The sequence below is a fragment of the Hipposideros armiger genome, unplaced genomic scaffold, assembly GCF_001890085.2.
Source record: "Hipposideros armiger isolate ML-2016 unplaced genomic scaffold, ASM189008v1 scaffold_248, whole genome shotgun sequence".
Taxonomy (NCBI): domain Eukaryota; kingdom Metazoa; phylum Chordata; class Mammalia; order Chiroptera; family Hipposideridae; genus Hipposideros; species Hipposideros armiger.
Genome location: NW_017731598.1, coordinates 1,626,283 through 1,649,465, shown reverse-complemented (window position 1 = coordinate 1,649,465; position 23,183 = coordinate 1,626,283). Strand labels below are relative to the sequence as shown.

Here is a 23,183-nt window from a genome sequence, read left to right as displayed (position 1 = left end):
AAGTCAAAGTCTTAGAGTCCTTCTTTACTCTTTTCTTTCTCTCACACCCTATATCTGATCTATTAGTAAATCTACCTTCAAAACATATCCAGACTCCAACCACTGACTTTTGCTTCAGGCCACGAGGGAGCAGCTGGATCCCACTTCTTTCCCACCAGAAACAACTAGGAAACTGGAAAAAAATCTACAAAACAATTATTTTCAGATACTGGGAAACAGATAGTATGGAATTATGATCCCTGAGAGAAGGGGAAAAAAACACGGTGAGACCTTTTATTGCCCTGGTTTTCTGCCTAGAGGCAATTTTCAGACCACATTAGAGTGAGGGGGGAATCCAAACAGAGCCCAGAAGTCTGGCTGAATTGAGGAGACAGAGACTGAAGTTCAAGGAGGACAAGGCAGCTAAAACAAAGGCAGTACTTGCAGGGCAGTGAGGAAGAAACCACCACGGGAAAGAGCTCCAGAAATTTGCATAGGAGTTCCCTTGAATCTTTCACTGAATAACAATCCGTGCAGGTACAGGGTGAAACTCCTCAAGACCAAGTTAAAAACAACCTCCAGGAAAGAACATTTGCCAGAGCTATTAATATAAGCCAAACAATTCCCAGAGCTTTCACAGACCCAGAAATCACCTGAGTTCCCAGCTGCCAGGGTTCCAAGGTTTTACTAAATACACAAGGCATTCAGTAGAGGCCCCATAAAGGTTATGCCTTAACAGTGTGGCTAAACTAGTCCTCGAGAAAAGGCTCCTTTAGATCTGTCTTTAAAACGCTTAAATGCAAACCTGGAAAAGATCAAACATATTTATAAGTAACTTAACTGTCTGCCAGGACAAAGTGCAACCCTTTTTGATGGACTACAACATAAGCATCAAGAATAAAATTCACAATGTCTCTAGTAAAAAATGATCAGACATGTAAAGGAGCAGGAAGAAATAATCCACAAACAGGAGGAAAAAGAAATCAATCAACAGAAACAGACCCAGAAATTCTAAAGACAGGGAAATTAACAACAAAGACATTTAAACAGCTGTTATAAATATGTTAAATATGCTCAGGGACATAAAGGAAAAGAAGAATATAATGAGGAGAGAAATAGAATAAAAAAGAACTAAATGCAACTTCTAGCAATAAAAGACAATGTCTGAAATGAAAATTTTGCTAGTTAGGATTAACAGTAGATTAGACACTGCAGGAAAAAAAGACTGAACTTTAACACACATCAATAGCAACTATCCAAAATAAAGCACAGTGAGGAGAAAAAGACTGAAAAACAAAGCAAAGCTAAGAGCCTTAGTTACCTGTGAGATAATATCAGGTGGTCTAACATATGTGTAATTGAAGTCCAAAAAGAGATTGTGGGGATAACAGTATTTGAAGAAAATGGTCAGAAATTCTCCAAAGTTGATAAAATTTATAAACACACAGATTAAAGAAGTTCAATAAGCCTGAATTAGAATAAGCACAAAGAAAACTAGACAAAAGCACATCAAAATCAAATTGTTGAAAATCAGGGATGAATTGAAAATCTTAAAAGCAGCCAGAGGGAAAAAGCACATTACTTACATAAAAACAAAGATAAAAATCATAGACTTCTTGTCAGAAACCATGCAAACTGGGAAACAATCTTTAAAATGCTGAAACAAAAAACAAAAACAAAACAACTATACTTCAACCTAGATTTCTATACCCAGTGAATATATCTTTTCTGAAAGATCTAATCACTTCTCCCTGGCTCTGCCCATCACATTGTGGTCCAAGTCACCATCATCTCTCACCTGGAATATTTTAAAAGCCCCCTAACTTGTTTCCATGCTTCTACCTTTGCTCCCCTACAGTTTTTTTCTTGAACAGTAAACAGTAGCTGGAGTATTCTTAAAATTTAAGTCAGATCATCTCATGCCTCTTCTCAAAACCCTCCAGTGACTCCCCATTTCACTCAAGAGTAAAATACAAATGCCTTGCCATGGACCCTACATGATGGAGTCCTTGGCTATTGTTCTGACTTCACATTCTAACATTCTCCCACTTGACCCTTCTCCAAATACTATTCCAGGCCCACTGGTCTCCTAGCCACTCCTCTAACAAACGATGAAAGCTTCTGCTTAATGACCTTGGCACTTGCTGAAATAATCTTCCTCCAGCTAGCCACATGGTTCACTCTCTTGCTTTACTCCATATCTTTGCTCAAAGGTCATGTCATCAGAAACCCTTTTAGCACACCCTATTAAAAAAACACCCTATTTCTATCACTCCCCATTCTCTGACCTTGCTTTTTTCTTTTTTTTTTGTAGCATTTATCACCATAAGACGTTTGTTTGTTTACTGACCATCTCTCCCAACTAGAATGTTAGCTCCATACAGTAGGGAATTTGTCTATTTGTTCCCTGCTGTATGTAGTGTGTGAAATTAGAAACACACACACACAGCCTCCATACCTCAAGTTTTTCTGGAGCTTTCCAGTTCTGGACACCTTGATGCATAAAAACATTTTGGTGGCCTGTGCATTGCTCAAATGGAGCAAAGAGGAGTTCTAAATGACATGTTTTCCTGCAGTGGCACCACGCTGGGGTTGGAAAGCTGGATACATTACAAGGGAGAAGAGCTAGGGCCTTGCAGATGCTGGCTCATTAGATCATATTATACAGAGAAGCCTGGGCCTCCTCTGCAGGGTCTGAATCACCTCCTTCCCCTCTTCACCCTGGGGAGCCGGGCAGGGTAAGGAACTGGGATAGAATTAATCAGTACTCAGCTCCAAGTCTGCAGCGAGGGTGCCCTTCTGCCAAAACTATATAAAAAACAGTTTTATGGAAAAACATTTAAAAAGAAATAAAGCAGGGATATAGTTGGAAGTGAAGGTAATTTTAGGGATAAGGGTGCAATGAATTAAGGTCACTGCTACATACCAACCTCTGTTGCATTCTTGCTGCCCTCCCCCAGTGCCTTTCTCACCTGCAGGACACAGGAGGCTGCCCTAAGCAAGCAGCGAGGGGAGGGCTGCCTGCGGAGCCCAGCTTTGGGAAAGGGGGGCTTTCCTCCAGCCTCAGTCTGACTTCACTCCTCCCCTCATGTATGGCTGCAGCCTCCTCATGCACACAAATCTCTGGACACATCGTAGAGATCCCCAGGCCCACAGCCCCTTTCCCTGGATCTTCCTGTGTGGCCTTAATGTCAAGAAATGGAGCAGGAACAGGGAGCAAGAAGACCCAAGATTAGTGCAGGTCATGTTGAGTCCTATTGAGTGCCAATCACTACATCCTGTCATTCGGCTCCTGAAAACATCCCTCACAGCTTCTCTCCCGCTCTTTTCCAAAGGTCACAGGATCTCTGGTCCCTATCCTTCCTGTGCCCAATTCACTCTGCATACAAATGTTCAGCACCCTGGGTTGCCATATAAACAAAGGAGCAAACATTTATGGACCCTCGGCCTATTATGTGAGCGCCCTCCCCATAACCCTGTGAGGCAGACATCACTAGGAGAAAGATTTACATATGTAGCTGCTAAATCTAACATGCCAAATTCTGCTACCTCTTTGTTCGAAGCGTGTCCGCCGGTAGCTATAAAGTAAAATTATAACTATCAAAAATCAGGAGCCACTTAGAGCTCATGAAGAAACAACACACATTGGCAACCCTTTGGAATGAGTTTGGAATCACCCTGCAGTTCAGAGCTGAGTATACAAACTAAGTAGGCACTCCTCAAGGATTTACCACCCATAGAGCGTGTAATCTCCCCGTAAAGTGGAGGGGACAGCTGGTAGTGGGCTGATTTAAATGTCTGAGGTGAGCAGCCAAAACAAAGGATTTCACAATTATCTGGTTGTTTCCAGGCAGTCTAGAGACCAACAATTTAGACTAACTAGACGCCTGATTGAACGGTGTAACTCTATAGTGATTAATCTGCCAGACGGCCCTTCTAAAACAATCATCACATTACACTCCTGCTCAAAAACATTTAATGGCTAAGCCTTATTACTCTGAAGAGCCAAGCTGAAACATTCTTGTCTGGCTTTCAGGGCCCTCCAATATGACCTAAAGCTACTAAAGCAGTTTTACTTGTCATTGTTCCCTCACATGCCTGAGGAGGCTAGTCCTGACCCTGCTCACTCTGTTCCCCAAGCCTACCTACCCTGCAACCCCAAGAGGTGGCATCACACACTGGAATGAGCAAAGGATCTGGGGTCAGAGGCCTCAGCTCAGGGTCCAGCTTTGCCACTCACTGTGGGACCTCAACCAAATTATGTATTAATAAAAACACTAGCTCACATTAGAGTGTTTATGAAACACCAGGACCAGACTAAGCACCTACATTCATTGTGTCATGTAATTCTCCCAACAAACATGTGAGATAAGCACTACATATTGTTATCCCCACTTGACAGATGTTAAAACTGAAGCTTTGCAAGTTTATTCATTTGTTCAACGAACACCAGGTGCTGTGTTAGCCAATGGGAATGTAACATTGGATGAGAGAGACAAGAACCCTGCTCTCATGGAGCAGGGGGTGGCCAATTAGGCAACAAACAAACACATACATGAGCCAGATGGTTTATGAAAGTGGTACATGCTCTAATAAGACAGGGAAGTGCAAAAGATTGTGGCTGGAAGTGAGTGGGGGACACTGCTATAGTCAGGGTGGTGAGGGAAGGCTCCTTGAGGGGTGACATTTTTAGCTTTAGGCATTGAGGCTTGAATGCAGCCTTGCTAGGAGTCATGGAGCAGTGCTCCAAGAAGCATGAACAGCAAATGCGAATGCCCTGAGGCCTAATAAGTCCAGTTTGGCTGTTGTGAGTTGAGCAAAAAGAGAGCAGTGCCAGTGAGGCGGGGGCGGGGGCAGATCATATCATGCAGGGCCTTGTAGGTCATGTGAGGAGTCAGGTTTTCTTTAATGGGAAGTCATTGAAAGGCTTCAAGTAAAGGAAGGACTTGATCTGATTTATACCTTGAAAGATCTCTTTGTCTGCTGTGTGGAGAAGAGGTTGTTAAGATGTAGAGAGAAAGCTGGGGGTTGGTTAAGAGATGATTTTGTTGCCCCAGCAACGGACGATGGTAGTGGTTGGAATAGACCAGTAGAGATGGGCATGGAGACGAGTGGATGACACTGGAATGTATTCTGCTGAATGAACTGACAGGATTTGATGGTGGATTAGATATGGAAGGTTAGGGAGGAAGAGGAGTCAGGAGAGTCCCTCATGTTGGTGCCATTTATTGAGATGAGAAGACTGGGGATAGGGCAAGAGTCAAGAGTTCTATTCTGGTATTTTAAAGTTTTGACACATTTTAGACATCCACATGGGGATGTGGAGTAAGCAGTTGGACCTATGGTCTTGAAGCTTAGCGTGGAAGACTGGGGTTATTCACCTGGAAGCCATCAGTAGATAGATGGGATATAAAGCCATGGTTGTGAAGGGGTCAGGGTATGCCAACCTAAAATACGTGGCTTTGGCATAAGGATTATTTTGAGCTGAAGCTAGTGGAGAAACAGCAGACACAAGACAAGCTGTCCACGCTTCTCCTATCTGCCTAAATGTAGGATATAAATTTCCCTCTGTGAAGACGTTCCCCCTCCCTTCAACTGTACCAGAAAAAGGAGAACAATGCTTAATCACCAGAGACACTCTTACCACCCTGAGAGTGCATGAGGCCACTGGGGACCTTACAGGAGCAGACTCAGTAGAAAGGTGGGGTGGACTCTTGATCGATGTGGATCCAGGAGGGAAGGGAAAGGAGGAGGGAGATGCTGACCACTCTTTTGAGAAGTTTTCCTGTAATGGGGAGCAGAGAAATGGGGAGGGAGCTGGAGGGCGATGCACGGGTCAAGGGAGGGGTCTATTAAGAGGGAAGAAAATACAGCATGTTTACATACTAATGGAGGACAAATTAATGCATGGAGGGTGGGTAATGACAAGAACAGAGTCCTTTGGGACTGTTAGAGGGGATGGGACCCAGTGAAGCAGGCATTTGAAAATGGACAAGTCATCTGCTGTCTTAAGAGAGAAAGCAGCTCCACATGATGAGTTGGATTTGGGGGTGTGAAGATAAGAGAGTCCCTGTCTGATAACTTTTATTTTCTCAGTGAAGTATGAGCAGAGAGTGATGGGTACGGGAGGCTGGAGGTGGGAAGAGGGGGATACAGTAGGAAGGTAGTAGGAGAGCCTGCCAGTTGGGGCATCCTGCTGGTACCCAGAGCCTCTGATTTAAAGTTGGACCAGTCAGCATCTTTGCATGGTTTTCTCCAACCACATTCAGCTACTTAGGTGCAGGTAAGGAATAGGTGGAAAGTTGGCATTTTGATGGTGGCATAATGGGGGCGGGGGTATATATAGCACAGGAGGGAAGGACAAGGAAGTCAAGGGTCCTTGCTGAGGGAGTACAGTAAATCTAAGGTGGGTTCTAAAAGAAGTGAGGCCCCAAAGATGATGGAAACATAAGAGTAGGAGGTTGCAGGTCTTGTGGTCCAACGATTGTTATACTGGGGTACTCGAGGAGATGAGCGGGAGGGATGGGAGATGCTGGTCAGAAGGAGAGATGTTTAGAGTCAAAAACTTTGAAGGTAGTACAGTGACTGGTCATAGCAAGGCCATAGGTAGAACAAAGTACCTCCTGGAGTGTGACAGAAGAAAACATTGTTAGAGATGAGATGGGCAAAAAAACATAAGCCCCGAGTCTCGGATGGGTTATGCATGGGAGACTGGAGAGGGATGGAGGGGAAGGCAGTGAGTCTGACTTCTTCAGTGAATGAACAGGACACCTGCCTCTGGCAACCCCAATCATCAATGACAGAGCTGAAACCAAGCCCAGGCCCAGGCCCTCAGCACTTCTCCCTAACGGCTATGTCACAGTGCAGTTGTTTCTTGGTGATGCAGTTTTCTTCATTCTTAAAATGGAGATGTGAAGGATACTCACATGCCTGGTGGAACAATCCACCTGCCCCATGTACCAATCCATATCAAAGAGCTTTGTAAGACACTTGCTGTACATTAGGCATATAATCCAGGCTTCAGCTGGCCTGACCTACTCCAGTCAGCACAGGGCAGCACTCTACCTACTTAAGCTCTTGTCACACATGCTTCTGAATTGCCCACTGGGCTGTGTATTGCTCACTAATTTGACCACAATCCCTTGACATTAGGGACTATGCTGCTTTAGGGATTTGAGGCTTGTGTGAAGGTAGCAAGGGCAGCCAAAGGGACTTGATTGCCGCTGCTGGGTTCCTGACACACTGGTTGTATGTTGCATCTCACTTTAAACGCACCTGGGCACTTGGTTACTTACAGAAAAACCCTGGGATGAATTTCCTTCACAAACCGAAGTTTTCTTTTACAGGATGAACCATCATCTGATTTGTAAATGGGGATTTTCATATTTTACTTTTTCTGAAACTGGTGCCTAGGGAGAGCTGAGCATCTGGGAAACAGCCATTCATTTCACAGATATTCCTGGGGCCCTCGTATATGCCAAGCCCTGTGCCAGGCACTGGGAGATACAGCGGAGCACAGGAGAGCCAGGCTCCCGGGTGGTGGGAGGGTCAGGCCCTGCAGTTCCACATCAGCACTGACAAAGGCAGGGTCCTCTTTCCTGCCTGCTGCCCGGGCCTTCTAGACCTCCCTCAGAACCGGCTCACCTGCCACCTCCGCTTTCCCTCCTTGCCCTCCATTTAAAAATAGAATCCAATAATCAAAAACTGCCTGGTCTCCAAAATGCACCCTGCCCCCATAGGAAATGCCAACAAACTCAGCACGGGCAGCGTTTTGTGTTTTCCTTTCCCTCTCAGCCTGGGCTGTCCCTGCAGCATTTCTGGCAAGTCCTGGTGTCAGCAGCTCAGAATTCAGAGCACTTGGCAGCCAGGAATGAGAACGTGGCCATTTGGAAAGGTTTGGGGAGAAGTCATGCGGAGTGGTATTTGGGGGTTGTGTTTATCTCAACTGTAACTTTCCAGAAAGCTGGGATAGCCGATTCCAATAAAAGCCTCCCCAAATATTTTTGGAGGCATTGTGATGGTGCTTGGGTTGTATGGGTGGAGGTGTTTTTTCCTGGTTTGTGAAATTGCGATTAGTTACTAATAAAAGTTGTGTCCAATTAATGAGCCGATATCTGGTTTCTAAGGGGTGAGCCATGGGCAGGTGAGGGACAAGGTGGAACTAGTAGGCTAAGAGGTAGAACTCAGCAGGGCCTCCTTAGGGCTGGCGGCCCTGGCCAAGGCCAGGGCCAGATGGGGAATCGGAGTTGGTGGGAATGCTGGGACCAGGAGCTGAATTTTCCCTACGACTCCTGGGGCGATAGGGACTGAAGCTCAGAATCATCTGGTTTCGTTTCACTCCAAGGATTCTGCTAGGCCCCGGGCAGGGTAGAACAAGGCCCCAGCTGACTCAGAGAGCCACGGAGACAGCACTGTCAGCCAGGGGAGCCCCAGCCAGGATGAGCTGGCTGCCTGCTGCACACCTACCAGCCGCGGAGAGATCATTAACCCAATGGTCCAGCAGAGGGGCCAGCGCACAGCCCAACCCTCTGGCTCCAGGGGCTGGGAGGGAGAGCAAGGCACTGGGAGGTTCCTGGAGACCAACCTGGGCCCAGCCTTCTCCATTCTTTTTTAAAATTATTTCCAGCAGTCCAAAATTTTCAGTTACTCACATTCATTTATTTATTCCATTCATTCAACATATGTTGATTAATCACCCACTTTGTGCCAAGCATTATGCTCCACGATTTACACAAACTACCACTTTGCTTTAATTATCTCCATCTCCAAACACAGTGCCCATTTCACAGTAGTTACTCAGTGCATTGCTAGTGCCATTATGGCTATTCTTGTTATTAATGTGGCAGTGACAGGCACTACTGAGACATAGCTCCTGACCTGGAAGAGGAAAGGAAATGAATTTCTGACACCCTACTATTCACTGGGTCCTGTGCCAGCTTCTGACATACCTTACCTCACTGAACAGAGGCTTGCATTATTGCCAAGAAACCTGGCATAGAAACAGATAATTACCACAACTCTGGGGGCAGTAAGAGGGACTTCATAGAAGGTCTCGCTCTAGAGGCTCCATTTGAGCTGGGCCTTGAAGACCAAGTTTACTCAGGAAAAAATGAAGAGAAAGGGAAGGGCACTCCAGGTGGAGAGAACAGCACGAGCAATGGCCCAGAGGCTTAAAATGCCTGGAGTTTAGTGGTTGGGGCTGTGGAGGAGAGTGTGAGGGGTGGAGGAGGGTAGAGAAGGGGATGGCCAGGAGTTAAGGGTGGCTAGAGAGGGTGGTGCCCTGGCAGGCTCTTGGTTTCATCATTTCCCTCACATCTGGGCAGGTTTGCCTCCAGGACATGACCTTGGGCAGAGTCGCTCACAAACCAGCTGGCCCTCAGAAGGCCCAGTCCTGAGCTGGCTGTGTCCTCAGACTTTCCTGGCTGGTGTGCTCAAGTGCACACCTTCTGGTTATTTGGTTTTCTGTCCCCACCTCCCCATGTCCACTGCTTCTATTCCAAGTGCAAAGCTGAGGGCCCCGAGGGCTGGGTCCCCTCTTTGGGCAGGTGCTTGGTGCAGCGGGCCTTCAAAGCTCCCTTCAACACAGGCCCCAGAGCTCTAGTGAGCTCTGTACAAAGCACCATGCTCATCTACCCTCTCATCTGTCTGGCAGCCTCCCTTGCAGAGAGGTGCACGGATATGAAGGATGGAAAGCAGGCAGCCCTCGGTTCAGTATAGCCACTGGGGCTGCAAGGAGCCCAACACAGCCAAATCCAGGTCCCAAGACTGTGCTCGAGCCTTTCTTTCACATCCTCATATTCTCCTCTGCCACCCCTACCACCCAACAGACCTGACTGAGCTGTGATTCTGCCCCCTCTGAGGCAATGCTCAGGGGCAGCAAAGAGGATGCCGGGCAGTCAGGAGCCCTGAGTCCTCTATCCTGCCATTGACTCGCTTGTTGTGTGACCCCAAGCAAGTTGCTTAACCTCTCTGAGTCTATCTCTTCATCTGGGAAATAGGATAATAGCATCCTCATTGCTGTTGCAGGGTTTGGGGAAGGTTCGAAGTTAACATGGGTGAAAGCGCAGTAAACTGGCAAGCAGGATGCACGTGTATGTGGGCAGACAATGAAACCAATGATGCCTCAATCATCCCTCCTGCTCCCCAAAACAAGGGCCCTGCTGCTAGCGTGGTGGAGTCTGGCGAGAGGAGACTCTGGCAGTGCCTGCAGCCTCCCAAGTCCTGCTCCAGGAGGCGTCTGATGGAGAATGCTTTCTCCACTCATCAGGGGAGCTGTGGTAGCCCCAGGGGGAAAGGTGAGGGGTGATGGCTGGGCCTGGGGGCCTGCAGCAGCACCCTGGCTCCCACCACAATGGGACCAATTGCCCCAGCCACCCTCCAGAGACCAATGCAGTCCTGACATCAGATCCACCCGAGGCGTGTGGTGGGGCCTGGCCTCAGCCACCTCTGCCCTCACTGCTGGTCTCAGCTCCATGACCTCTCCCTAAGTCCAAGCATGGCCAATAGGCCCGAGCCCACCTGGAAGCCAAGGTGGTGGGCAGGGGTGGCCTCCCAGGCCTCTGTTCTGGGAGAAACAAAGCACACTGATTTAACCCTCCACTCAATCACTTGTTCAATTATTTGCCAAATATGTTCTTTAAAAAGATTACAGGGGGTGACCAGTTAGCTCAGTTGGTTAGAGTGTGGTGCTGATAGCACCAAGGTTGCTGGTTCAATCCCCGCATGGGCCACTGTGAGCTGCACCTTCCTTAAAAGAGTCAACTATGCTATTGCAGCATGAAAGCAATGTGTAACCAATGACCATGGCTGTTCCCCAATTAAAAAAGAAAAAAGATTACGGAGAACACATATGTATGTGAGGAATTATTAAAACATTCTAGTTGAGGAACCAAAGAAAATGCATCTTAAAAAGTACCCTCCCAGGCCAGTTATGTAACAGTGTAGGACAGGAAAACACCCCAGAGACAGTGGCCAATGAGAGCGCTCCAGGTGCCACACTGCAGGGTGTGTGTGGGGGGGGCTGAGACCCAGGGGCTGTGCACAGAGTGGTGTGGCTGGGTGAACTGCAGGGGATGAGCAGTGCCTCGGTTTCCCTCCTGTGCTGTGAGGCAGGGCAGGGCTCGCCACGGGGCTAGCCCAGCTCTGGGCAGGTAACGCTGCCCCAGGGCTTACCAGGCCCAGTACGTGGATTAGCTCACTCAATCCTTAAAGTTAGCCCATGCGGCAGGAACCATTGTTATCCTCACTTTGCAGAGGAAACCAGGGTGAGGAGAGGTACATCCACTCACCAGGAGCACACAGCTCGTAAGCGGCAGAGTTGGGACTGGAACTCAAGCTCAGGGAGGAGGCAACACTCACAGACTGGGTCCAGAGACATCCTCCACCAAAGACACCTGCAGCTGGCATGGGAGGCCTAGATTCTCCTGAGGAAGAGCTAGACCTGGTGATTGGCTAGGGGAAGGCAGGTTTTAGGATAGAACTTCTGGGCCAGAGCTTGACAGCAGTGGTGGCAACCGAGAGCTGGCTTGGGGTGAGGGCTGATGGCCTTTGGTTCTCCCTCCTCTCTCCCAGCATCTCCCATGTACTGTGAAAAGGCCTTTCTCCATCCCATGGAAGGTCCTATGACCTCATATCCGTAAGACCCTCTGCCTCCCCAATCTTCCCTGCATAAAAATCCTGCCACTGGGCCGGCCGAGTGGCACGATGGTTAAGAGCTGGCTTGGGACGCCAGAGGGCCCCGGTTCAGATCCCACATATGAGGGCCAGTGACACTGCCCTCCACAGCTAAGATGCTGAACAACAGCTCGACCTGGAGCTGGGCTGCCGTGAGTCGCCAGTGACGGCCCCTGTGGCAGTGAGTTGCCATGGGCTACCGCATGTAGCCAGCAGCCAGCATGAGCGGCCGTCCAGAAGCCGGCGACTGATCTGCCTCGCCCGGGAAGAGCGCAATGATGGTGCCAACTTGGGCCAGTGAAGCAACGTCCTCCACAACTAGACTGAAGAACAAAACGACAGCAACTTGTCTGTTCCCCTTCCCCCAATTCTCCAGCACTGTTCCCTTCCTCCCAATTCCCCAATAAAAATCTTTAAAAAAAAAAAATCCTGCCACTGCCTCAGGTGAGGTCAGAGGCCAAGACTGCCCAGCGTGCCCGCCTCAGGCCCACACATGGTTTGCTGGCTGGCAGCCCCTGTCCCAGCGCTAGATCCTGGGAAAGTCAGTGGAGCTGGGCAGAAGCAAAGGGAGGATCAGGAGACTGAGGGAGACCCAGGGCGGGGGGTGACCACAGGAACACAATGGCCTTTTGCTCTGACTCCCAGTTCCTCTGAATCTGAGGCAGCCGTGCAAGGGCAGGGAGAGTCCCACTGCAGGTGATGGGGTTGGGGTGGGGTGGGGGGGCCTGAATTCCACCTTCAAACATGGACCTGAGGCTCCGCTACACCTTCACATCGAGCAGGAGCTTTTCCCTGGAGGACACGCCAAGGCACTGGGCTTACTTTGTTGCTCCTCAGAAGCCCTACCTCCTCTCTTCACACGCTTCCCCTTCTCCTGGATGTATGGCTTAGCACTCACCCCTGCTGGGAAGCCTGGGACCTGCTCAGAAGAACCATGGCTGGAGGAGCTGGTTCTGTACTTGTCCCATCATTTCGGGGGCAGGGGAGAGAGAGACCCTCATCAGTGTTCAGGAAACTCTTCCAGGACAAGGCAAGAGCTCAAGCCTTGAGGTCGAGGACCTCAGAATCCATACAGGTGAGCTCCAGGTCTCAGCAAATGCCCCTCTGACTTGCTGTGTAACTTTGGGCACTCTCTCCCCTGTCTCTGAACCTTGGGAAAAATGAGGAACAAGGCTAAGTTAGCTTCTTCAGGTTAGTTTTGGAGGATCTCTAGGGCTCCTCAGAGAAGGCTTTTGGGGAGTACATGGCATCCCAGGGGAGGCCCAATGGGCAGGGCTCTGGCCCCCAGCCCTATAGTTAGAGCAGCTCTGCTCCCGTCTGTTTTCTAAATGGGCTGTGTGTTGGCTTTTGTTGACAAAATGGTCTAAATGCTTGGGGACAGTTCTGGAGGATTTCTATGGTGCTATCCAGCTAGAATATTCTAGGGGCAGATCTTTGCTCCATGTGGTACAATTCTGGGCTACTCCAGGCTAGGGCCCCTGGGCACAGTCAGGACAGAGGGGGGAAAACGCTCTCCGGCTGGCTTGGCCCAGGAGTGGGGGCAGACTGTCCCCAGAGCACAGGGACAGGGAAAGGGTCCAGGTACTACCCTTCTCTCTCAGACATTGACTGTCTGGAAGCTGCTTCAGCCTGTTGCTCCTTCCTGCCCTTCTCCACTTACCCCAAAACTTCCCAAAGGAAGTAGCGTTTTCATTAAAGCAAGGGCGACTGAAGGCCCTGAGGCCACAGCCTTATTGGAGGTGGGGTGTGGGAAGGGGCAGCTCAGTCCCTGGGACTGAGTACAGTTCTGGAGAGAAGCGAGTGGATCTGTAGCCTGTTTCCATGGAACAATTAGCTGGGCAACTGTCCAACTCTGCTAGCCTTTGTAGAGGTGTAGGCTCAAGTTGTAGAGACCAGGCAGTCCCTCACTCCAAAGGGGCCGGCCACAAGAGTTATGAAGACAGCAGTATCCATTGACTCAGCAATTTCACTGCTAGGAATTCAACCCAAGAAGATATTACAGAAAGAAAAGGCTATCTGCATAGAGATGAACACTGTGGCATTACTCAAAATAGCCCCCAACAGGGAATCACCCAGCGACTTGGCAATAGGGGCAGTAAATTATAGAACATCCACCAAAATGAGATGCGCATTATGCACCCACTAAATTTAGTATATGAAGGTTATGTGGAAACATGGACACATTGATGATGAAATTTTAACAAAAGGGAAGCAGCTTGGCACAGAGCAGTTAGTTTCCTTCCTTTTCCCTATAAAAGGTATGACAAAGAACTGCAGGGGAACCTGCAGAAATGAAGAGCTGGGTGAGGGCAGGTGGATCACGAGTGACTTGTTGTCTTACTCATTGGGTAAATAATTATTGAGTGTTTACTATGTGCTGGGTCCAGTGCTGGGGGCTGAGGATGGAGCAGTGATTGACAATGCATTTCCTGCTCTTCATCTAAAGCTTCAAATCTAATGCTGTATTCTTTCCCCAAAACGTTCTTCAAAGTTGTCATAGCATCATCTTTCAATCAAAATAGCTGATGAGGGAAATAAGTGAGGAAAGGTGCTCTTCTCCTGGGTAATATATTTCACTCATGGTATCGGATCCACCTCCAGCTGCATTACACACACGTTAAAAAGAAAGTCCCAATGTAAATGTGGTAGTGACATTTCGGTCTTATAATGTTTCCTTTGAAGAAAAAAAAATTAAACCCACATTGAAAAAGAGGAAAAAAGTTAGGACTTGTTACTAATCTCGCAGTTGAATAATTAAGTGTGCTTAAATCTGAAAGTAGCAAGCTAAATTATGCAGTGCCAAAAGTGACAACTCTTATACCTACACCATCCCATCTACAGCGGCATGGTTTTAGCTGTATAGCTGAAATATGCTGCCAGAAAACCTAATAAAAGGAAGCAAAAAATATTTCTGTTTATATCAAGTGCCATTTGAGAAAGACTCTCAAATATGTTCTTCCCTACGTGTAAATCTGACAGCAGTTGCATAATTAAAACCCCAGTGGAGAGTTTCCTTTTAATCTTTTCAAAGTAAACCAGTAAAACATCCTTCAGGATATCAAATGATAGATTAATACTCTTCGGATTGCTTAAATATCTTTGAGCTAGAGCATTGCCTCGAAGAATATTGCTTAGTACTAAAAGACCACTAGCTGCAATTTTTATTTTTAGGAGTTCACGGGGATGTAGATAACGACATGCCCAATGGCCACACGTGCATATATGATGAGTTATGCTTGTCTTGGATTTTGTTAAATGGAGAGATAAATAAATGAATACATTCACAGGAAAATAAACTTGATTTCAACCCCTTGGGGATATGTCACATAGCATAAGTGGGAGAAATAATAATTACTCAGGATTTTAGTTCGGTGTGAGCAATCAATATGAATAATTTAGACCACAAGGTGGATTTTTATTTTGCTTGAGCTATTCAGGTTGACTTTCTATACAGCCTTAGCTACTGCTGAACAATCACTGGCAATTTTCTCACTGGGTCTGCACTATGTGGACACATATGTGTGTCTACACAGTTGCAAACTACCTAGCTCTAGATATGGGACCCTGTTCAAGCCAAATGTCAGGGCAAATATTGCATCTCATCATGATGTTCCACCTCACCCTCAGTACAGACACACCTGAACTTTTCTTCTACGTCTCCCTCTAGCTGAAGGCCCATTCCTGTCCTTTCTCCCCACCCCCTACACACACACATGCAAAAGAAGGCTGAATGAAAGCAAGTGGCTTCTGTCCTTGGACCAGAGTTGACCAGAATGTCTCCCACTTGTTAGCATTCTTGCCTCTGACCTGCTTTGGTTGGATCTTGCTTTTCCAGATGTCTATGACCTGCCAGATGCTTTTAGTTAATATAACCTCTAAGATAAGACTGTTCCTTCAGGTTTTCTCTGGACTTAAATCAGTTGTTGGCCTGATCAACAGATCAGTCTTTCTGCTCAGCCCTGCCCTAATATAATATCTCCCCTCCCCTCCCCTCTTCTCTCTCTCTCTCTCTCTCTCTCTCTCTCTCACACACACACACACACACACACACACACACACACACACATCCATTATTAAACACTTCAGTCTCAAATAAGAATGTGCCTTTCATGCTATTATATGCATGAAATCTGTAGAACAAACATTACCTAACTTGGATTCTACACCCAGCTAAACACATAATTAACTGTGCGTTGAAATAAGTCTCTTAACACTGCGCCACATGGGATTGGACCAAAGGTTCCCTCCTTGTTCTAATCATCTTTAGTAGGGATAGCCAAGATATGCCACCAACGGCCCATACTGGAATATGCTTTAACCTTCGTCTTGTACAATAAACTTTAACTTTTCAAAATATAGCACCAGACCTGAAATGCACAATATATCATATTTGTGGAATGAATGAAGGAAGGGTTTCTATACTAAACTCTAGATAAATCACTTAGCTGGGTCTACACAGTACACACACAGAAAAATGTCCACACTGTTGCATGGACCATTCACACTGACATTTACTGATCAAATAAAACTGAGTGCATGCTAATTTCCCTCTTCACTGGATAAGGTAGCAGATAGAGAGTCCTGACTGCCCATTTTGGACTCTTTGGCTCCCTGAGCTGCTGAATCCATAAAAGCTGAACCCAGTAATAATGATAATTGTCTCTGAAGACTCAGGGCATTTAAGGGGAAGGCACTATATAAGCAGAAGGGAAAGTGACATAAGTAGGTCTTTACTTAAATCTCATCCAAGTACATTTTGCAAGACAAGGCTGAAACGACAACCGTGCTATTTTGGAATTCAGCAGAACTTATCTGACCAATTTGAACCACTACCCCAGGCCACGACAGCCAGTGGATAACTGACAGACCCTGCACTTGTGCTACTATCTTGATACCTCTGCAAAAGGCTGTTCAATGCTGAGCTGTCCACAGGCTAGTTCTGGTCTCTTGAGTGCAGCTCCCTAAGAGATGAACGTTTTCCTGTAGCAGATTTTGGAAACAATGTGCTGGGTCATTGGTAACAGCCACAATCTCCAGCCCTCCTATACCGCTTTCCTACATCCAAAAAAACACAAATCAAGAAAAAGAACATAGTTCCTTTCCACTTGACTAAAGAACAGTCATTCCTGCCAGTAGATTAAAGGCTGAAGCTTGGAATAATTTGCCAACACACTGACTTGATTTTGTGCAAAGAGCTGAGGGAAGCTTTAGAAGCTGTGCCTGGGCAGTGAATGAAGAAACTGATGGAAGTTCATCAGAGAGACAAAGAGACCATAGGTCACTGGAATGGGGCTCCATCTGGATAAACGCACAGCCCGTAGGGGAAGAGGACACTGCTTTCCCTTTAGTCTTTGGGTTCCAGGAACCCAAAGCCAGAGCATGTCATTGGGAGAGAAATGCTGTGGCTGCCCAATATGTGCACAGGTGTGCCTCTAGGTGGAAGAGAGCAAAAGGGTGTTTACAAGAGGAAGAGTACAAATCAATAATGAGCTATGAACACATGATGTCATCTTCCAGGACTAAGCATCCTTAGTACTTTTAAAGCACTTTAAAAAAAAATACTCTGGTTGCTATAGCAACTTGATGCAGCCCTTAAAGGGGGATTTTTTGAAGGGGTCATTTTATATCTTCAATCACCATAACAACATGATATAGCTTTTAAAAGGTATTTTTATCCAATTTGTGTGTGTTTTAGAATTGGGCCATATTTGCCTTTTTTATTTAAAGTAATCAGATAAAGCATGACACATGAAAAATCACTGAAGGCAAGGAAGCTCTTTAGTAGACTATACATATACACTCATAGAGACATCTCTAGCTGCTCATATGCTGCACAGGGATGCAGTCTTTCTGCCTCCCAGCAGCCATCAGTGATGGCTTCCGCTGGTCAGTTAGTTCATGCTCCTGCCTCTAAGCTGGCATATCAAGCCTGCCAAGAACCCACCCAAGAGAAGTTGTGTCTATGAAATCCCTCACTTCTCAGCCCAGTGAATCCCGCGCCTTCCTCCAAAACTACCACCAGGACACAGTGCCTTGGGGTGACTAGAGGTCCCACCAGCCAAGTGCCTTCTCCTACCCTGGGACTCCAAGCAGGAGTGGATGGGACACACATAAAATCTTGCCAAAGTGAAAGTCTTGTGTTTATTATACACTGTACAGTAACTGGGAAGGTCTGTTTCATGTGACACCCAGAACCCAGGGAAAGAGGAGGGGATGGGGAAAGTAGGTGAGAGGACAAGAAGAGAGGGTAGATGTGGCTGTGGAATGTGGAGCAGTGGTGGCTCCAAGGTCTCTACAGAAGAAGCTCTGAGGAGGGGTGAAAGTGGGAGAAGGTGTGTGTGTGGGGGGGAAGGCTTCAGGGAGTATTTACAAAGCATTTTTGAGGTTGTGAAGCCATGAACTGTTTATGCCAAAAAATAGGAAGAAGGGATGATGGAGAGAATAGTGAAACTACCTTCCCCTCACCCTACCCCCCACCCCAGCTACCCCTTGGTGCTACTCTTGGTTGGAAAGAACGGTAAGGTAACAAAGACGAGAGGTCCAGAAATTGAAGGCGAATATGGGAGGGAGCGAGGAAAAGGGGGTAGAAAACCAAGGCGGGGGGCGGGGGTGGGGGGGGTTCCAAAACAAGAGTGGCGGAAGTCCTGGCCTCCAAGTCTCACGAGCTTTTCTTCGAGGGGGCGGGGCGGTGTAGACCTTAGGAAAAGCGTGTGGACAGGAGATCCCGGAAAGAGATTTTGGGGGAAGTGGTCGTACTTCCCTGGGGAAAAGGGCTAGAGGTTTCTGAGGGGAGAACGCATGGAAAAAGGGGGGTGGGGGGATTGGGAGAGCGAGAAAGAGAGAGAAGGGGAGATGCAAATGCTGTGGGTGGAGGTGAAGAGGGAAGGGGCTTTCCAAATCATTTGTATGAGGAAACGGAGACCCAAGGGGTGTGAGCAATAGGAAAGCAGCAGCAGGCCTTTGGCACATGTGCTCACAAGGCGAGAAAACTAAGGCGCGCAGAGGTTCGGAGCTGACAAGTGCTGGAGCGCGGGCGACCCCCGGGTCTGCCCAGTGCCTGCATGAGGGTTCTCCCCATTTGGTCGCACAGCCAGGCGAGTCACCGCTGGGTGAGCGCCAGGGATGGGCCTTTCACGCCACCTTCCGCGTCGAAATCCAGTTAAGAGAGAGAAGGGCAGGGGGAGGGGGACGGGCGGAGAGGTGAGGGTGAGACTAAAGTAGGCAATGGGGCATTAGAAGAGAAGGGGGCGCCAAGGGACGCGGACCCAGGCGCCAAGCAGCAGAAAGGGTGGCAGGGCAGGTGAAAGGCGCGGAGAGGAAACGCGCGCGGGGCGCGCCGCTCACCTATGGTTGATACCACGGTGCCCACGAAGTAGAAGGCGCCAGGGAAGTCCCAGCGCGGGCGCAGCGCGTCGGCCCGGACGCCGGCCGCCAGCGCGGCCTCGTAGTGCCGGAGGAAGGCGCGCAGCTCCGGCTCGGCTACGCCGTGCGCCGCGCTGAAGTTGCGCAGCGTGGCGCCCCAGCGCGCCCGCGCCTCCGCCTCGCCCGGGCTCTCCAGCGCGGAGAAGACGGTGGCGCCCGCCACCAGGTAGAGGCCGATGAGCGCCGCCAGCAGCACGAAGCGGCCCGTGTCCTCGTTGAGGTGCGAGCGGCGACAGCAGCAGCAGCAGCAGGAGGGGCGCGGCAGGCGGCGGCGGCAGCGGCGGGGCGGGGGCCGAGGGCTGCGGGAGGACATGGTCCGGAGCTCAGCCCCGGGGCCGGGGCGGCGCTCGTGGCCCGGGCCGCGACATCCCCCCCACGGGAGCAGAAGCGTGAGGATGGTGGCCAGTGGTCAGGGGGCGCCGCGGAGCCCCTCACCGCCTCCCCAGAGCCCGGACGGCCGGGCGCCTCCGCCTCCTCCTCGGCGCTCAGGCCGCACACGGGTCCCGCGGCCCTTCCAGCGCCCGGGCTGAGGCGCTCCTCTCCCCGCCCCGACGCCTCGCGGGCTCCCGCGTCTCCTCACCCGCCGCCCTCGGGCGCGGGGGTCTGATGCTAGGCCCCTGCCTCCCTGTGGCCGGCGTCCGCGGGGCCGCGGGCCTCATACTCCTCTCCAGACAGGCCGCGGGCTGCGGGCGGGGCGGGCTGTGGAGCCCGGGCGCCTAGGACTGGGACGCGGCAGCAAAGCACAAAGAGAGGTTCCGGGGGCGTCCCATGAGGCGCTCCCGGCTCGGCGGCTCCCGGGCTCCGGCTGCACAGGCAGTCCAGCTCCTGCCCCGGGGCCTGAGTTAGCGGCGTCGGCTTCGGAGCCTCAGAACCCAGCAGAGTCAGGGGAAGCGCTCCCTTTCCATCTCTAGCCGGAGAGCCGCCCGGCACGGGGAGGCGGAGTCACTGGCGCCCGGGGCGGGGTGTTGGGGTGGGGGGGTGTAAGGAAGGGAGGGAAGAAGTGGGGAGTTGGACTGCTGCGACTCCTCCGGGTCGTTCTGGCGGCGCTAATGCGGGGCACCGAAGCAGGTGTCCGGATTGCGGTGCTGGCTACCACCCCGCTGGGGAACCCCGTTCGGCCGCTCCCTGCGCTTCAGCTCCAGAATCTCTCCCTTATCTGCAAGCTGCCGCCAAACTTTGCTCAACTTGACGGTGCCCTGCGGTCGCAGGGGCTGGGGGCTGCACGACACGAGTCCACCGACACGGGGTTTCTCTGGCTCTAGTCTGAAGTTTAAGTTCCCTCTTGCTCGCTTCTTCCTGGATCCATCCGCAGCGCCAGGTCTCAGAGGGTTCCTTTGGGAAAATGATCCCGCTTGGAAAGAAGTGGGGGTGGGGTCACTCGGCTCAGGCGGACAGCGTCAGCACCGCGGACAGCGCATCTGTGCCGCAGCCGCGGGGCGGGAGGCTCTAGGGCTGCGGAAGCCCGCGGCGCTGGGCGAGGCCGGTCACCCTGCTGCGCTATGCTCCCCAAACGCTGTTTCCCTTTCTATGTGATGTGTGTCTCCCCAGTCAGAGGCAGGTGGGGTCGCTGAAGCAGCGTTCTGACAGGGCAGGGATGCTGCAGAATGGAGACAGGAGCTGAGTCAAGAGCAAGTAAGGGACCAAGGTACCACCAGAGGAGGAAGCGTTTAGATCCATCTTCTGCTTGGATCTTCTCTGGCCACTCTAGCTCCCTGACATCTCCAGCCTAGGGTTGGGGAGCCTGGATAAGAACCTGGCTGCGGCAGGGTGGGTAGAGGAGATGTAGGGGGAGCTCACTAGCTGACTCTCCTCCACCCAGGCTGGCCGTGGGGAAGGTAGGGTGCTCTTGAGCGCTGGGGGCAATTGTCACCCCCTCTGCCCTTCCGCGACAGGTAAACACCAAGGATGCTCTGCGCTGTCGCGGGACCTTCTCTGCCAGTGGGTCGCAGGCCGGCTTAGCCTGGGCCACAAAGTTCTGTAATGAGGAACGCCCTTGGTACAGGAGGAAAACCGACCTCTTTGGACAGCTAGCCCTTTCTCTCTGTCCGTTCCCCTTCCACAAGAGAGGGGGACCCTGATGATGATGAGTTGCCATAGATGACAGAAAATAAAAGATAATGTGACTGTGCTTAGGTACTCCAGGTGGGTGAACTGTGGCAAAATGCAGACCTGGCCCTCCACCCTAAATACCTGGCTGTCTGCCTTCCACCATAGAAAACACTAAAACTAAGGTTGACCCAAAGTGGTGGCAGCAGCGTCAGTCCCCTAAGGGTCAGGGTGCTCAAAGTGGTCCCTGAATGAGCCTCCACCACTCACTGAGTATTTGGTGGCCTGGAAACCAGTGGCCTCTGACCACATGCCCTAGGTGGAGACTGGGTGTGGGGGAGGGGCACGGAGAGCTGTTGGAAAGCTGAAAGGCATCTGACTTGGGACAATGATTTTCCCAAACCAAGGTACACTGGAGTCTTGAATCATCCTGGAAATGCTTCTCCAGTTTGTAGATGGGAGGGGACAGATGGGGAAAGACTTCACCACCACCACAGTTAGAACTCGGCTTCTTGGCACTGAGTAGCATGTGGTGAGTTTTGCAGTGATCTTTTAAGAAAGAGGCAGGAGAATCTTTGTGTGTGTGTGTAAGAACATTTCATCCAGGAGAAAGGGGAGCCCCGTCCTCCTTTTTTTCCAGAACTTGTTGGGAGCCTTATACAGACACAAATTATTACCATTGCAGACTATTGTTACTATTGGCAAAATGCCCTTCAACTGCTTTCTCTCTCTCTCTCCAAGACTTTGCCTACTCTGGGCTCTTTACTGGTATCACCCCAGTCTGTCCCCCATCCCTACAATACCCCATCTCTACAAGCTCCTGCAGGCAGGGAGAATTGTCCAACCATGGACCTCTGGGGCTGGATTCCACTTGGGTGGTCAGCTCCGACAGAAGCCCTGAGAAGTGTTGTTCCAGGAGTTGGCTCTGGAGTCTCCAGATGCAGCTGAAGGGCATTGACAGACCTCTCGGTGGCTTTCTTTGCTCAGACTTCCGGGGCAGGGACAGAGTGCTTCACTGCAGTGTTCCATGCCTCTGGACCAGCTCCTTGCCCAGTTGGCAGAGGGCCTACCTTGTCTTCCAGCTTGTTATTCTAGCTTGATTAGCAGTGAACCCCTGGCATCAATCTCCACTCTGAATGACCTAATCAATTTATATAATAGCAAAATGATGAGTTCCCTGCACTGGGCACAGGTTCTTTGGGGAACTAGCCCCATGATGAATGCCAATTTCGCCCACTGAATCAACATTTAAGTCACTGACTTCTAGCTGGCTATCCTCAAAGACTTTACCTCAGCCCTGAATTGCTACTACAGTTTCCTAAGGATGGGGCTTGCTATCTCAGGTGTATCCCCACTTAGGTCCACCCTGCCTGCACCTTTCAGTCATTGTTGTAATCATGCCCAATTGATCTGATTATATGACTCATGTCCCTAGACCACAGTCTCCAATGGCTCCCCCAAAGCTGTTAAGATTTAGTGCCATCTTTCTCCTCCTCTCTAGGTTTTCAAATGTATAGCTCAACTCACGTTAGACCTTTTATTCAGTAATAATAATTTTTATTATTATTTTCCTTTATAGGATATTTTCCTTTATAGGATATTTTGACTCAATTACTTTGATGCCTTCATTCCAACTTGAAGATCATTTGATTCTGCTATGCTCTTAAGAACTTCAGACAAGACACTTGGACTGGCCGAGTTGCTCAGTTGGTTAAGACTTGGCTTAAGAGCATGAACTCTGAGAAACAGGGCTGCTGGTTTGATTCCCACATGAGCCAATGATGCTGTGCCCGAGCTGAGCTATCGCTGAACTGCCAACAGGTGGCAGGATGGCTCAGCTGGTGTAACAACAAGATTGTATGTTCGATGGTGCGCTATGCCCCCCACAACTAAGACTAACTCAGCACCTTGAGCTGAGCTGCCGCCCAGATGGTTCAGTGGATAGAGCATGCGCTCTTAACAAACAAGGCTGCTGGTTCAACCCCTGCATGGGATGGTGGCTACGCCCACCCACAACTAAGATTGAACACAGCACCTTGAGCTTAGAGGCCACGAGCTGCCAA

The 23,183-nt window shown here is 49.7% G+C and overlaps 1 protein-coding gene across 1 annotated transcript in view; it reads right to left on the bottom strand.

The window, feature by feature from the left end:
• KCNK12 (potassium two pore domain channel subfamily K member 12) overlaps positions 1-20,431 on the bottom strand; it is a 52,861-nt gene extending 32,430 nt beyond the window's left edge. Inside the window, exon 1 of the mRNA XM_019655842.1 lies at positions 18,997-20,431. Coding sequence (XP_019511387.1) covers positions 18,997-19,387 — 391 coding nt within the window. The 5' untranslated portion in view covers positions 19,388-20,431. The remainder of the gene's footprint in view (positions 1-18,996) is intronic.
• Positions 20,432-23,183: the final 2,752 nt, after the last annotated feature.